The following is a 16,360-nucleotide window of genomic DNA, read 5'->3' on the forward strand; positions in this document are numbered from 1 at the left end:
TTCCACCCTCGTCCTGAAGTGACTAACCCATCGTGGTTTGAGTATTCACAACTCCGGTCTTTCATGAATAAGGCGGGATCCACGGCCGCATACGCGAAATCTCTGACTGAGTTTGAGAGTTTATTGCAGTCCAATACAGCCCCTTCTCATGTGATCTCTGAAATATACTCTCTCTTATCCCGAGGTCCGGACTCATCAGAGCTCTCCTATGTTAAAGGTTGGGAGCGCGACCTAGGCAATGCCCCATCTGAAGAGGATTGGCAACGCTCCTTCCTCTTCACCCATAAGTTGTCATCTGCTTGTGCTGCCCAAGAGAAGGGCTACAAGATTGTGTCTAGGTGGTACCGGGTGCCGACAGTGCTCCACTTGGCTTTTCCTTCTGTCTCAGATTTATGTTGGCGCTGTGGAAAGGAGAAAGGGGATATGCGGCACATCTGGTGGACTTGTGATGCCCTCAAACGGTTCTGGGATCAGGTATTTGCCACATACCAACAAATATCAGGTAAACAAGTGACATCTTCCCCAGAGATAGCGTTGCTGTCGATGCTCCCAGGTTCTATCAGCCTTCAAAAGAAAAATATCTTGAGGTTCTGCTTGATAGCAGCTAGAGCGGTAATTCCCAGACACTGGCGCTCTGCAGTTTGCCCGACCATGGCGGAATGGGCCCAAGAGATGTTGGCACTGTCCCGCATGGAGGAACTGGCTGCGGTGACGCCGGACGCTTATGAAAGATACTTCCACGTGTGGCAGCCATGGCTGGATTTCAAGGAAACCAAAGCTTTTAGCGACCTCATGGGAGGATAGGATACTAAGCCACTGTGTTCCTTTATCTTTCTACTCACTCATCTATGTCCTCCACCACTTGTTACCCAAACATTTAAATCTGTAATGGTTCCCCTTTCCCTTTAAGAGGAGCCCCCCTCTCTCCCCCTCTGCTATTCTCTTCCCTGCTTTCCTACTTTTTCCTGTTGATATTTGTCTGTCATTTCTATAACTCACAGAAAGGAGGCACTAGCAGATAGCTGGAAGTTACCTGGTGATTGCTCAAATAAGCACTTGTTATTGCCGTTGTCATATCCTATCTCTCCAAACGCAGAAGCTGCTATCACCTAGACCAGTGATGGCGAACCTTTTAGAGGCCGAGTGCCCAAACTACAACCCAAAACCCTGCTTATTTATCGCGAGGTGCCAACCAAAAATTAAAGCAGTAACTTATTGCTCCCTGTTCAACAACTTTCATATTGGCCTCCTGAGGACAGCAACACAGTAGAAAGATGGAAAATTTTCATCATTTTAGATTCTTTCCAGTTTCCCTCTGTACAGAGAAAATCGTAGGGCCAGCAGGAGGTCCTCCAAAATAATTTGACCATGTCTAATTCTCCCTCTTCTTACAGTCCCAAGTAGCGAAGTCAGTATCAAATTGTGACTGGAAGCAGCATCTTTTAAGTTGCTTGGAACTGCAGGAAGATTCTTCGAGTCTTGTCTGCTGTGTTGGGGTGATGGCCAGGGTGCCCACAAAATGGGCTCTGAGTACCACCTCTGGCACCCGTGCCATAGGTTCGCCACCACTGACCTAGACCGTTAGGGACTTGAGGTCCGACACGGGGCCCGTCCATATGTACATAGCAGTTTCTCATGACTGGTATTGTTTATATTTGTGCAATTTTGAGAAGTGAACACCATACCATACCTTAAATAACAAACAAATTGTCTAGTACTCCTCCATAGCATGTATTGTCATTGTAAATCACATTGTTGTTATCCCTGCGTGGATAACTTTCTTACGTTCTTACCTGTTTTGTTTTTCTGGTTCTTGTTAATGTTTATCGTTTGTTGAACTGTCTCAATAAACTGATTCAACATTAATAAGTTAGCATTAATTAGCAATGTATTTTACTTTCAACAAATATTGTAAAGGTTTGGGTACATGGGAACTGTCACAAGTCACAATTGTGTCCATTACATGATTAGTTTTTGTCTTTTTTAGCTTTTTAACTTTTACATGAGGAGTATTATGATGATGAATTTATTTATGATCTAGCTGTAGTGTCCATCCAGCACAGTTTCTAGGTAATTTATCTGACTAGGCAAACCTCAAGAGTGCCCTCTCTGGAAATGTATGGCTCCCCAAAATGAATTTTAACGTAACGGATTAAACAATTATATTATCCCTTGAGAGTTGTATATACATGGCTTTCCCCAATGTAATTTTAATATATTTCTTCCCTAGTGAATTAATTAAAAATTAATAAAAATGTTAAATTAAAAAGCTATGCACATGATTACAGCACCAGGACTAAGTTCCAGGCAGAAATACAGCACCAATACAAAGCTCCATGTAGAAATACAGCACCAGAACCAAGCTCCATATAGAAATACAGCACCAGAACCGGAAGCTCTGCTCATAATTACAGCACCGGGACCAAGTTCCATACAGAATAACATAATCCAAACCCAGCAACATAGACAGCACCAGGACTAAGTTCCAGGCAGAAATACGGCACCAGAACCAAGCTCCATGCAGGAATACAGCACCAGAATCTAGCTCCAAAAGAAATACAGAATCCACCGACATATATACAGAAATACAAATGATTTTCTTCATATACACAACCCTCCTCATTTATAAATACAAACTAATTAATTTATGTATTACTTACTTAATTTGCACCATGTTTCCTATGACACATTAATGCACACTGTTATCCCATGACACATTACATAGTAACATACTATGCTTGAAAAAAACTGTCCATCAAGTTCAACCAAGAAAGGAAAAGGTTGTAAGGAAAACAATTCTATATTATAACATAACCAGATGCCTTGTTGTTACAACGCATCTAGACCTTTCTCTTGAGCAGTTTTTACAGTAAAGAAGCCTTGTTTCCTCTGGAGATTAAACCTTGTTTATCCAGGCACAGACCATACCTCCTTGCCTTTTGATTTCATTTAACCTGGAACAACTTTACACTATATTTTTTTTAATATTTCCTCATAACTGAGATCCTCCGCAATCCTTATCATTGTTGTGAGTGTTCATTGTACCCTCTCCAGTTTCAGGGCATCATTTTTATGGACTCGTGCTCAAAACTGAACTGCCTGAACGAACCAATGCCTTGTACAATTGTAATATTACATCCCTATACCGGAAATCCATACCTGTTTTGATCAATAACAATATCCTTCTTAGTTTAGAGGTAGCTGATTGACACTTCATGTTGTTATTTAATATATGATCAACTACTACTCCAAGGTTCTTCTTAACACAGGACTCTCCCAGATTTACTTCCCCAACATATGTTGCATGTGGATTATCATCCCCCAGGTGCATTACCTTACATTCATCCACATTGAACCTAATCTGCCAAATGGATGCCAAAATACCCAGTTTATCCAAGTCAGCTCGCAGTCTATCAACATGCTACATAGACTATATTACACTACACAGCTTGGTGTCATCTGCAAAAATACAGTGCTATTATTTCAACCTACATATTAGTAATAAAGAAGGTAAATAATAGTTGGCACAGCACAGAAGTTTAAGGTACACCATTTGTAAGTGGTGTTCGTTCTGCGTAGGAACTGTTGACGACCACGCAATAAATTTATGCACATTGTATCTCCTAAAATCGGTTAATGAACACTGTGCCCCACAAATAAAATGTAATACAATACATATATTTAATACATTAAAGCACAACATACCCTCTATAGAACATAATGAATATATACCTCTATCTCTCAAGCTCCCAAGGTGTGCACCGCCGTTTCTGGCCAGCTTCTTTTGGGGACACAGGAAAAGCGATGATGACATCCCGTTAGGACAGATAGGGAGCTACACAGGGACTCTGAGTCATTTTTAATAGATCAATTGATTCTTATATACTGTGGAGTAAAAGGGAAGGGGAGAGAACCCTGGGCCCTCTTATCCTCATTAGTGAGATTCTCCATGGCCCTTACAATTTTTGAGTAAAAACAAACGAAACATAAGGCATACTGACCACCTCTGCCGTTGTGTAGTGATTAGTGTCCATACCAAACATTGTAGAGCTTGCACCCTCAAACCAAGAGCCGAAGTTTTGAGAAAGCTGGTTGACTGCTGAGCAGCCAATCAACCAGCTTTCAGCCCCTTAGGTCATTGGCCACATGTCCTGGCGCCATTAGGATCACATGTTCCAAAGCAATTACAGAGGAGATAGACCTGGGGAGAGGCTGCTGAACCTCATTAAAAACAAATGATTGCCTTTAATGCCAGTTGAGAAGGGAGAAGAGCCAGCTTGAATAAGGACCCTGTTTAGCGCAATCTGAAGAACTGCATGTTGCTACTCATGAACTGCAATAGTGAAGGGCCAGTCTTACTACTATTTTAATCATAGAGTACTACCTTACAGTACTAGTCTACCAGTACTGTTTGCATTTACAGAATCAAAAACTAGAAAATATGTATGGGCACGAGTCTCGTATAGAGTAATATACACTCACCGGCCACTTTATTAGGTACACCTGTCCAACTGCTCGTTAACACTTAATTTCTAATCAGCCAATCACATGGCGGCAACTCAGTGCATTTAGGCATGTAGACATGGTCAAGACAATCTCCTGCAGTTCAAACCGAGCATCAGTATGGGGAAGAAAGGTGATTTGAGTCCCTTTGAACGTGACATGGTTGTTGGTGCCAGAAGGGCTGGTCTGAGTATTTCAGAAACTGCTGATCTACTGGGATTTTCACGCACAACCATTTCTAGGGTTTACAGAGAATGGTCCGAAAAAGAAAAAACATCGAGTGAGCGGCAGTTCTGTGGGCGGAAATGCCTTGTTGATGCCAGAGTTCAGAGGAGAATGGGCAGACAGGTTCTAGCTGATAGAAAGGCAACAGTGACTCAAATCGCCACCCGTTACAACCAAGGTAGGCAGTAGAGCATCTCTGAACGCACAGTACGTCGAACTTCGAGGCAGATGGGCTACAGCAGCAGAAGACCACACTGGGTGCCACTCCTTTCAGCTAAGAACAGGAAACTGAGGCTACAATTTGCACAAGCTCATCGAAATTGGACAGTAGAAGATTGGAAAAACGTTGCCTGGTCTGATGAGTCTCGATTTCTGCTGCAGCAATCGGATGGTAAGGTCAGAATTTGGCGTCAACAACATGAAAGCATGGATCCATCCTGCCTTGTATCAACGGTTCAGGCTGGTGGTGGTGGTGTCATGGTGTGGGGAATATTTTCTTGGCACTCTTTGGGCCCCTTGGTACCAAGTGAGCATCGTTGCAACGCCACAGCCTACCTGAGTATTGTTGCTGACCATGTCCATCCCTTTATGACCACAATGTACCCAACATCTGATGGCTACTTTCAGCAGGATAATGCGCCATGTCATAAAGCTGGAATCATCTCAAACTGGTTTCTTGAACATGACAATGAGTTCACAGTACTCAAATGGACTCCACAGTCACCAGATCTCAATCCAATAGAGCATCTTTGGGATGTGGTGGAACGGGAGATTCGCATCATGGATGTGCAGCCGACAAATCTGCGGCAACTGTGTGATGCCATCATGTCAATATGGACCAAAATCTCTGAGGAATGCTTCCAGCACCTTGTTGAATCTATGCCACGAAGAATTGAGGCAGTTCTGAAGGCAAAAGGGGGTCAACTCGTTACAAGCATGGTGTACCTAATAAAGTGGCCGGTGAGTGTATATTACAATACTGTGAAGATTTTATCACAACTTTATGCACAGCAAAAAATGATTTAACCTAGTTTATTATATCATCAATAATGCCAATGTATAAGATGAAAATAAAAGACAGTTTTTTAAAAAAAAAACTAAATTTTAACCCCTTAACGCCGAAGCCACTTTTCACCTTCCTGACACGGCCCATTTTTTCAAATCTGCCCTCTGACACTATAAATGGTTATAACTTTGGAACGCTTTAACATATCCAAGTGATTTTGAAATTGTTTTCTCGTGACACATTGTACTTCATGTTAGTTAAAAAATTTTGGTGGTATGTTTTGCATTTATTTATGAGAAAATCATATTTGGTGAAAATTTGGAAAAATTAGCAATTTTCGAAATTCTAAATTTTCTACTTTTTCCACACATGAGTCATAACACCAAAAAACATAATAACTAACATTCACCGAATGTCTACTTTATACCTCCGTGGTTTTTTTATGCATACTCTTATTTTTGTAAGATGTTATGGGGCTTTGAACGTCACGTGCAATTTTTCACATTTTCATAAAAAAAGCTAAATCCTGCTATTGAGGGACCTGCTCAGGTTTCAAGTCACTTTGAGGGGCCTAAATAAAGTAAAACCCAATAAATTACCCCATTATAGAAACTACACCCCTCAACGTACGTAAAACAACTTTTAGGAAGTTTGTTAACCCTTTAATTGGTTTACAGGGGTTAAAACTAAATCGGATGCAATTTCGAAATTACATTTTTTTGGCTAAATGAATGTGTTTTTCATAAAATGTACAAATTCTCAGTGGATAAAATACCAAAGCGCTCCACAAAATTTGATACCCAATCCCTCCTGCGTATAAAAATATCCCATATGTGGTGGTAACCTGCTGTATGGGCACATGCCAGGGCATTGAAGGGAAGCTGCGCCATTCAGAGCAGATTATGCATTGTCAATTTTTATTGGCTATACAATCTTTATTTTTTTGGCAATTTGGACATATAAGGGCTTATTTTTTGCGACATGAGATGCACTTTACAAATACTTCATTTAAGTGCGTCTGTAGCTTTTCGATGAGATTTTATTAACTCTTTAATGTATGGAGGAAAAGAAAATTGTCAATTTGTCAGTTTCTTTTTTTTGTATATTTTGGGGGTCGTACACCATACACTAAAAATACTATAATATTTTCATTCTATAGATCACTACGATTACTGTGATACCTCGTTTATATAGTTTTTTCATTTATTTTTACAATTTTACTGGAGAAAAACTAATATAGAAGAAATCTCATTTGTTTCTGCGTCGCCATCTTTTCGGGAACTTAACCTTAATATTTTTTGGTTGACAGAGCTAGTTTAGGGCTTATTTTTTACGTGTTGAGTTGGTACCATTTTGGGGCACATAACTTTTTTTGATCACTTTTTAGAACATTTTTGTGAAGGGATTTTATAAAAATTTATATTTTGGCGAGTTTTTCGGGTTTTGTTTTTACGGCGTTCACCGTACGGGTCCAATAATGTTTCCGACTTATTGTACAGATTGTTACGGACGCGGCGATACCAAATATGTGGGGGATTTTGGTGATTTTCAGGTAGTTTTACTTTATTAGATGTCTATAGGGAATGTTTGTGTTTAGGGGACTTTAACTCTATTTAATTAATTATTAATTAATTAAAAAATTTTGTTTATTCAGTGTTTTTAACTTTTTTTTCTTCACTTTTACAGGTTAGCTTGAACAAGTGATCCACTGATCACTTGTTGAAGCTATTCTTCACCTAATACAGTGTAATACAGATGTATTACACGCATGCTCAGTGTGTCACAGCCGGGTCCTGCCAGAAGGCACGGACCCGGCACCCGGAAGAAGATCACGCAGCCCCAATCGCGGGTGTTAGAGGAGGGTGTCTGCTATAATATCTAGCCGACACCCGCAGCTTCTGGCCCCGGCTCCATTCAGGAGCCGGGGCCAGAAGTTTGACGTACTATTACTGCATATTGCGGGAATGCACCTCCCGCCATGCAGTAATAGTACGTCAAATGTCGGGAAGGGGTTAGATGGATATCAAATGCATAAGTCCCTTCTACTGTAAGCAAATATAGTCTGTGATGGGATCTTAAAGGCACAGGGGCAGATTTATCAAGCTGTCTGAAAGTCAGAATATTTCTAGTTGCCCATGGCATCCAATCACCGTTCAGCTTTCATTTTACCAGTGCTCATGAATATTTTAAAGGGGAGCTGTGATTGGTTGCCATGGGAAACTAGAAATATTCTGGCTTTCAGACAGCTTGATAAATCTGCCCCACAGTGTCAGCCTATGCATATCAAATGATTGCTTGTTCATGTCCCATGCTAGAGCTAATATAAAAGTTTAAAAAAAAGTTCTTAAACAAAAATAAATTAATAAATTACCGTATATACTCGTGTACAGTCATGGCCAAAAAATTTTGAGAATGACACAAATATTATTTTCACATGATCTGTTGCCCTCTGGTTTTTATGTGTGCTTGTCAGATGTTTGTATCACATACAGAAATACAAGTGCAATCATATTATGAGTAACAAAAGCTTTTATTGACAGTTAGAATGAGTTAATGCAGCAAGTCAGTATTTCCAGTGTTGACCCTTCTTCTTCAGGACCTATGCAATTCTCCCTAGCATGCTCTCATAGTATCATAGTTTATACGGTTGAAAAAAGACACTTGGCCCTCAAGTTTAACCAAGAAAGGGAAGAGATTGCAAGAAGAAGGGATTTAGGGGAAATAATTCTACATAACATAACCATCAATGTTATTTAGGTGTAAAAAGCCATCAAGACCCTTCCTGAAGCTCTCTGCTGTCCCTGCTGTGACCAGAGCCTGAGGCAGGCTATTCCACAGATTGACAGTTCGGTGATTAAACCTTGATTTCTCCAAACGGAGACAGTGCCCCCTCGTCTTTTGATTTGATTTAATCTGAAACAACTTACCACCATATTTTTTGTATGGACCATTCATATATTTAAATTAATTAATCATGTCCCCTCGTAGTCGTCTCTTTTCCAGACTAAATAAATCTGGTTGTTGTAATCTTTCCTCATAACTAAGACCCTCCATACCCCTTATCATTTTTGTGGCTCTACGTTGAACCCTCTCCAGCTCCAGGACATCTTTTTTATGGACCGGTGCCCAGAACTGGACAGCATATTCCAGGTGAGGCCGAACCAATGCCAGATCCTACTGGCTTTAGAGGCAGCTGATTGACATTGCATGCTGTTATTCAATTTATGATCTACTAGTACCCCCATGTCCTTCTCAACAAGGACCTCTCCCAGATTTACTCCCCCAAGGACATATTTTGCCTTTGGATTATTAGCCCCCAGGTGCATAACCTTACATTTATCCACATTAAATCTCATTTGCCAAGTGAATGACCAAACATTCAGTTTGTCCAAGTCACCCTGCAGCCTATGAACATCTTCCATAGACTGTATTACACTACACAGCTTGGTGTCATCTGAAAAATAGACACAGTGTTATTAATTCCTACCTCTATATCATTAATAAATATATTAAATGGTAGTGGGCGAAGTACAGAACCCTGGGGTACACCACTCATAACTGGTGACCATTCCGAGTAGGAATCATTGACCACAACTTCCTGGATACGATCCTTCAGCCAGTTTCTATTCCATTGCAAATGATTTCTGCCAAACCAATAGCACTCATTTCACCCATTAGGCGTCTATGAGGGACAGTGTCAAATGCCATTGCAAAGTCAAACAACACAATATCCACAGCTGCTCACAGCTGGCTGTCACTTATTATACTATTTGATGTCACATACACCAGTATATAATCTTTTACTAACCCTTCCAATATTTTTTCCACATTGGAAAGTAAGCTTACCCTGAAGCTGAAGTCCCTGAAGATCTCAATCAACTTCTGCACCAAATCCTGACTGATAGCAGTCCATTCCTGCACAATCAATGCTTGCATTTTGTTACAATTTGTTGGTTTTTGTTTGTCCACCTGTCTCTTGATGATTGACCACAAGTTCTCAATGGGATTAAGATCTGGGGAGTTTCCAGGCCATGGACCCAAAATCTCTATGTTTTGTTCCCTGAGCCATTTAGTTATCACCTTTGCTTTATGGCAAGGTGCTCCATCATGCCGGAAAAGGCATTGTTGATCACCAAACTGCTCTTGGATGGTTGGGAGAAGTTGCTCTTGGAGGATATTCTGGTACCATTCTTTATTCATGGATGTGTTTTTTGGCAATGCTGTGAAAGAGCCAATTCCCTTGGCTGAGAAGCAACCCCACACATGAATGGTTGCAGGATGCTTTACAGTTGGCATGCGACAAGACTGGTGGTATCGCTCACCTTGTCTTCTCCGAACAAGCTGTTTTCCAGATGTTCCAAACAAATGGAAAGGGGATTCATCAGAGAGAATGACTTTATCCCAGTCCTCAGCAGTGGCTTCTATGCTGCCCTCCTTGACACCAGGCCTTGCTCCAAGAGTCTCCGCCACACAGTGCGTGCAGATGCACTCACACCTGCCTGCTGCCATTCCTGAGCAAGCTCTGCCCTGCTGGTAGCCCCATCCCGAAGCTGAAACACTTTTAAGAGACGGTCCTGGCACTTGCTGGTCCTTCTTGGGCGCCCTGGAGCCTTTTTGGCAACAATGGAACCTCTCTCCTTGAATTCCGTGATGATGCGATAGATTGTTGACTGAGGTGCAATCTTTCTAGCTGCGATACCCTTCCCTGTTAGGCCAGCTTTGTGCAGTGCAATGATGACTGCACATGTTTCTTTAGAGACAACCATGGTTAACAGAAGAGAAACAATGATGCCAAGCACCAGCCTCCTTTTAAAGTGTCCAGTGGTGTGATTCCTACTTAATCATGACAGATTGCCCACACCCAGGGCAGCCATCAGGAAATTCGGGGCCCCATACAGCAAAAGTGTCTGGGCCCCAACACACCCCAAAACCGAACAAGCCTCCTGCCCCCCGCAGTGACCTTTCACAAACAGGGTTTGAGGCCTGTTGCTACGACAAGGCACACTCTTCTGGTAGATTGCCAATAGGAGTCATACTATTGAACGTCACGTGCAATTTTTCACATTTTCATAAAAAAAGCTAAATCCTGCTATTGAGGGACCTGCTCAGGTTTCAAGTCACTTTGAGAGGCCTAAATAAAGTAAAACCCCATAAATTACTCCATTATAGAAACTACACCCCTCAACGTACGTAAAACAACTTTTATGAAGTTTGTTAACCCTTTAATTGGTTTACAGGGGTTAAAACAAAATCGGATGCAATTTCGAAATTACATTTTATTTGGCTAAATTAATGTGTTTTTCATAAAATGTACAAATTCTCAGTGGATAAAATTCCAAAACGCTCCTCAAAATTTGATCCCCCATCTCTCCCGCGTATAACAATACCCCATATGTGGTGGTAACCTGCTGTATGGGCACACGCCAGGGCATTGAGGGGGAGCTGCGCCATTCAGAGCAGATTATGCATTGTCACTTTTTATTGGCTATACAATCTTTATTTTTTTGGCAATTTGGACATTTAAGGGCTTATTTTTTGCGACATGAGATGCACTTTACAAATACTTCATTTAAGTGGGTCTATAGCTTTTCGATGAGATTTTATTAACTCTTTAATGTATGGAGGAAAAGAAAATTGTCAATTTGGGGTTTCTTTTTTTTGTATATTTTGGGGGTCGTACACCATACACTAAAAATACTATAATATTTTCATTCTATAGATCACTACGATTACGGTGATACCTCATTTATATAGTTTTTCATTTATTTTTACAATTTTACTGGAGAAAAACTAATACAGAGGAAATCTTATTTGTTTCTGCATCGCCATCTTTTCGGGAACTTAACCTTAATATTTTTTGGTTGACAGAGCTAGTTTAGGGCTTATTTTTTACGTGTTGAGTTGTTCTTTCAATTGGTACCATTTTGGGGCACATAACTTTTTTTGATCACTTTTTAGAACATTTTTGTAAAGGGATTTTATGAAAATTTATATTTTTGGCGAGTTTTTCGGGTTTTGTTTTTACGGCGTTCACCGTACGGGTCCAATAATGTTTCTGACTTATTGTACAGATTGTTACGGACGCGGTGATACCAAATATGTGGGGGGTTTTGGTGATTTTCAGGTATTTTTACTTTATTAGATGTGTATAGGGAATGTTTGTGTTTAGGGGACTAACTCTATTTAATTAATTATTTTTATTAAAAATTGTGTTTATTCAGTGTTTTTAACTTTTTTTTCTTTACTTTTACAGGTTAGCTTGAACAAGTGATCCACTGATCACTTGTTCAAGCTATTCTTCACCTAATACAGTGTAATACAGATGTATTACACTGTATTATGTGAAACACTGAGCATGCTGCGCATGCTCAGTGTGTCACAGCCGGGTCCTGCCAGGAGGCACGGACCCGGCACCCGGAAGAAGATCGCGCAGCCCCGGGCACCGGCAGTCCCGGGGCTGCGATCAGAGCAGCGGGACCCCCCCGGTAAGCGCCGCGGGGGGGTCCGAATCCTGTTAAATGCCCCTAGCATGCCGCGGTCAGCGCGACCGCGGCGTGTTAGGGGTTAACACCCGCGATCGGAGAAATCTCCGATCGCGGGTGTTAGAGGAGGGTGTCGGCTATAATATATAGCCGACACCCGCAGCTTCTGGCCCCGGCTCCATTCAGGAGCCGGGGCCAGAAGTTTGACGTACTATTACCGCATATTGCGGGAACGCACCTCCCGCCATGCAGTAATAGTACGTCAAATGTCGGGAAGGGGTTAACCAGCGGCCCCCGGCGCCTCCACCCCACACATATTGTGCAGCACAGACCGCACAGTCTGCGGCCCCCCCCCCCCCCTAGTGTCTTAGAGTCCGGGCCCCATAGGGCAGTACCAGTTGTACTGCCCTATCGGCGGCCCTGCCCACACCTGTGTTAATGGAGCAATCACAGAAACAATGTTAGATGCTCCTTTTAAGGCCTGCAATGAAGTTGAAATGTGTTTTTGGGGAAAAAGTTCATTTTGTAGGCAAATATTGACTTTGCAATTAATTGCTGTTAAGCTGATCACTCTTTATAACATTCTGGAGTTTATGCAAATTGCCATTATAAAACCTGATGCAGTAGACTTTGTAAAAATTAACATTTGTATCATTCTCAAAACTTTTGGCCTTGGCTTTATACTTTATTTAGATTTTATATGTAACTAGTGTGATTAGGGGACTTTTATTTTAATTATGATTTTTACTTCTTTTTTTTTTCTGCATTTTGAATTTTTCCACAGTTGGGCTTGTATAATGATGCATGCTCAGGATTGGAGTCCACATTCCTGCAGGACCTGATGTCCCACAATCATCTTCTGTCACGCCAACTTAGAAAGGCGGCGCGTCAGAAGAAGTACCCTTGATGGCCAACGTAAAAAACCTGATACGGCGGTCATTAAGGGGTTAACCAGACAGCAGACCCCTAATGAAAATAACATACTTGATTTATGATCGAGAATTTAAAGAGGACCTTTCACCACATATGTTGAGGTTAACATACTGTAATGTAATGGCTGCTGCACATATTCAGGGGCACTTTTCTCTCTAACCCCCCATCAGTTCCAAAATGTTACTCATTTCCACTGTCAGAGAGGAAGTTGTGAACAGAAGAGGAGGCGTGTGTTATGATAATCTTCTTTGATATCTCTGCTGTGGAGTACAAATTGTGATCTCTCTATGCTCATTTAAGCCATGTAAATAAATAAATTTGAGTTTACATTGCTTTTACCTGGTCTTTGTGTTTACATTCACAACGCCATTGCATTCACACTATTTTTGCATTTAGATCACATTGGTGTTCACATAGTTTACATTGCAGTTACATCACATTTTCATTTGCATTCATAACATTTACATTGCAATAGTATTTACAATGCATTTGCATTCACATCACATTTATGCCAGAAGATGGCAAAATAAAAAAAATAATTTTTTTTGTACCAGAGGTTTTAATTCTTGTAAATGTATGAAAAAATGTATAAAACCTGAACAAATTTGTATCTCCGTGATCATACTGACCCAAAGAATAAAGTAGACATGTAATTTGTGGGGCACAGTGAAATCCGTAAAATCCAACCCCAAATAAATATTAAATACCATCACTATAGATTTTTGAAGGTGGGGAGTGAAAAATGAAAATGCAAAAATGAAAAAGAGCCTAGGTGGGAAGGGGTTAATAAAGTTTTGGCTTTTGTAGGATGATGGTATACCTACCTGCCAGTTGCAGGGAACTTATAGGTTTTGGTTTATAATGGCATCTTCCTACTCATTAGATGCTATCAAAAGGTAGGTACCTCTGGTGCCATTTGTCATTGCAGGATGCCATCTGCCATATGAATAACATAAATTAAAGGAAACCTACCATGTGAAATCTTCATCTGATGGGAGATTCCTTCTGCCTGCCTCTGCACTAATCTGTAATTTTAATAATTCTGGAATCTAACCTGTTCACTTAATTTTAGTATTATGTAAATTAACTGCAGAGGCTACTGGGGCGTAAGGTAGCCTTAGCTCCCAGTGCCCGGCAGGCAAGTCCACACCCCAGTAGCCTCTGCAGTTTATTTACATATTACTATATAAATTTCCCAAAAAAATACTAATGCTATACTAAATACTATAAAAAATACTATAAATTTTCCCCAAAACGCGGTTAACAAAAAAAAAGTTCTATTTACCCCAAATTTGTGTTATTTAAAAATAAACCTGCAAAACAACAAGCTCTTGTACAGTTATGATGAACGCAAATTATTAAAACACATTGCAAACACAAAATGTTTTATCCAATTTAGAATCTGAATGAGACTGCACCCCAAACTTGATGTTAAAAAAAAAAAAAAATTGGTGCTTTATTTACCCAAGTGCAACGTTTCAGACCTTATTCAGGGTCCTTTCTCAAGCTGAGAAAGGATCCTGAATAGGGTCTGAAACGTTGCACTTGGGTAAATAAAGCACCCATCCGTTTTTTGTTGTTTTTTTTTTAACATTAAGTTTGGAGTGTAGTTTAATTTTTCTTTGGAATATTATTGCCTGGCGTGTCAAGACCAGTTTCGGGATTTGCAACCACAATGTTTTTCTGCTATTGGTATGGTGCTGCTGGATTTCTATTTTGTTTTAAAAATTTTAGCATATGTATATAGTAATATTGTTAGACATAACCTGAATGTTGAGCAATTGTTTTTTTTTTTTATCTCATTCAAGGTTTTCATTAGAACGACCAGCATTGAACACAGTCGTTTTCCCCTTGTTACATGAAAATTTGGCTGAGGTGATTAGAGATGTTCCCTTGGTGCATTTGGATGAAATAACTTTATTCAAAAGTAGAGTGGCAGAGGAACCCCCAAACTTATGGCGCTAAGTTTTATGAAAATCTCAATAGATCTCTTAATTTGCATTGTATTGTACATAATAAAATGTGTAATATGAACTATATTAAAAAATTAAAATGGGTTCTGCTTCACTATTGTGTAAAATTTTATTTTCCAAGAGGAATTTCTATTTTGTGAATTAGAGGACACATGATCATGCAATGAATTTATAAGATATTCCCGGACTTAAGAACAACAGATTTACAGATGACTTCTAGTTCTATACAGACAACTGGTCAAGCTCTCTGGATGATGGTAATGTATTATCCTGTACTGTGCTGAAATAATGAAGCATACGAGTTAGCAAAGGTTTGTTCAAGGAAGCTTTGTTAATCCTTGTTCCCATGATAACCCAAAATTTTGAAAATCTACTTATCACAGGGACAAAAAAAAAAAAATTTAGCTGGTGTTACAGAATATACCTGTTCTGACTTGCATTCTTGCTGTTTATTAGACTAACTTCTGCCATCATCCTACATTCTCATGATATTTAAAGAAAGCATTCACATCTTCCCCTTACCTTTTATTCCTCTCCCTCCTACTTTGAAACTTTCTTTCCTTCCCTCCCAATCCTGGTTTCTTTCTCCTCTCCCCTTTTTCACATTATGTAACTCATCCTTTTAAGATGCTTTTTTTTAACTAATTAACCACAGCTAGGCTCCACAGTTTACTATATATGTGATAGTCCTCTCATTCTCTAATCTGGCTAGGTCCTTGGAGACATAGGGGGGTGATTTATCATAGGACAGCACGCAAGGCCAAGCATTCTTCCATCTCGCCGGATACATTAAAACACTAAGGTCGCTTGGCGAAACTATGCCAGGTCCGACTTGGCATAGTTTTGAGCAAAAACCTGCACCAGGCTGCCGCACCGATCTACATCCCCTCCACGTCCACATGGTTTGGAGGTGGCGTAGTTGTATAGAATTCTTGATGCGCACAAGAATGTGTGATTTATTTCACTGCTTCTACGTCAGAAGTAGTGATTGTTAACGGGGACATTATTCATAACTGGACCCTCTGCTCTATTATTATATATATATTACATATAGTGTAAATGGATACAGTATATACTGACCACAGTCACTGATATTCTGTGGTGAGATGTCCGTGTGTACTGAAGCCATTGGGTCATTAACATAGCCTTTGAACAGTAAGAAGCCACCATGAGCCAGGTGCGAGATTCCCTGCACACTACTGGGGTCTATCCTGAGAGGGTCTTAGGGTGGAGTTATA

At 40.3% G+C, this 16,360-nt stretch overlaps 1 protein-coding gene across 3 annotated transcripts in view; it reads left to right on the forward strand.

Annotated features, from left to right (window-relative positions):
• FBXL18 (F-box and leucine rich repeat protein 18) overlaps positions 1 to 15,216 on the forward strand; it is a 145,306-nt gene extending 130,090 nt beyond the window's left edge. For all 3 annotated transcript variants that reach the window (XM_072120904.1, XM_072120903.1, XM_072120905.1), the window contains one exon: positions 14,958 to 15,216. In XM_072120904.1, coding sequence (XP_071977005.1) covers positions 14,958 to 15,114 — 157 coding nt within the window. In that variant the 3' untranslated portion in view covers positions 15,115 to 15,216. The remainder of the gene's footprint in view (positions 1 to 14,957) is intronic.
• The last annotated feature ends 1,144 nt before the right edge of the window (positions 15,217 to 16,360 follow it).

This window comes from Engystomops pustulosus, chromosome 8, assembly GCF_040894005.1.
Source record: "Engystomops pustulosus chromosome 8, aEngPut4.maternal, whole genome shotgun sequence".
NCBI lineage: Eukaryota > Metazoa > Chordata > Amphibia > Anura > Leptodactylidae > Engystomops > Engystomops pustulosus.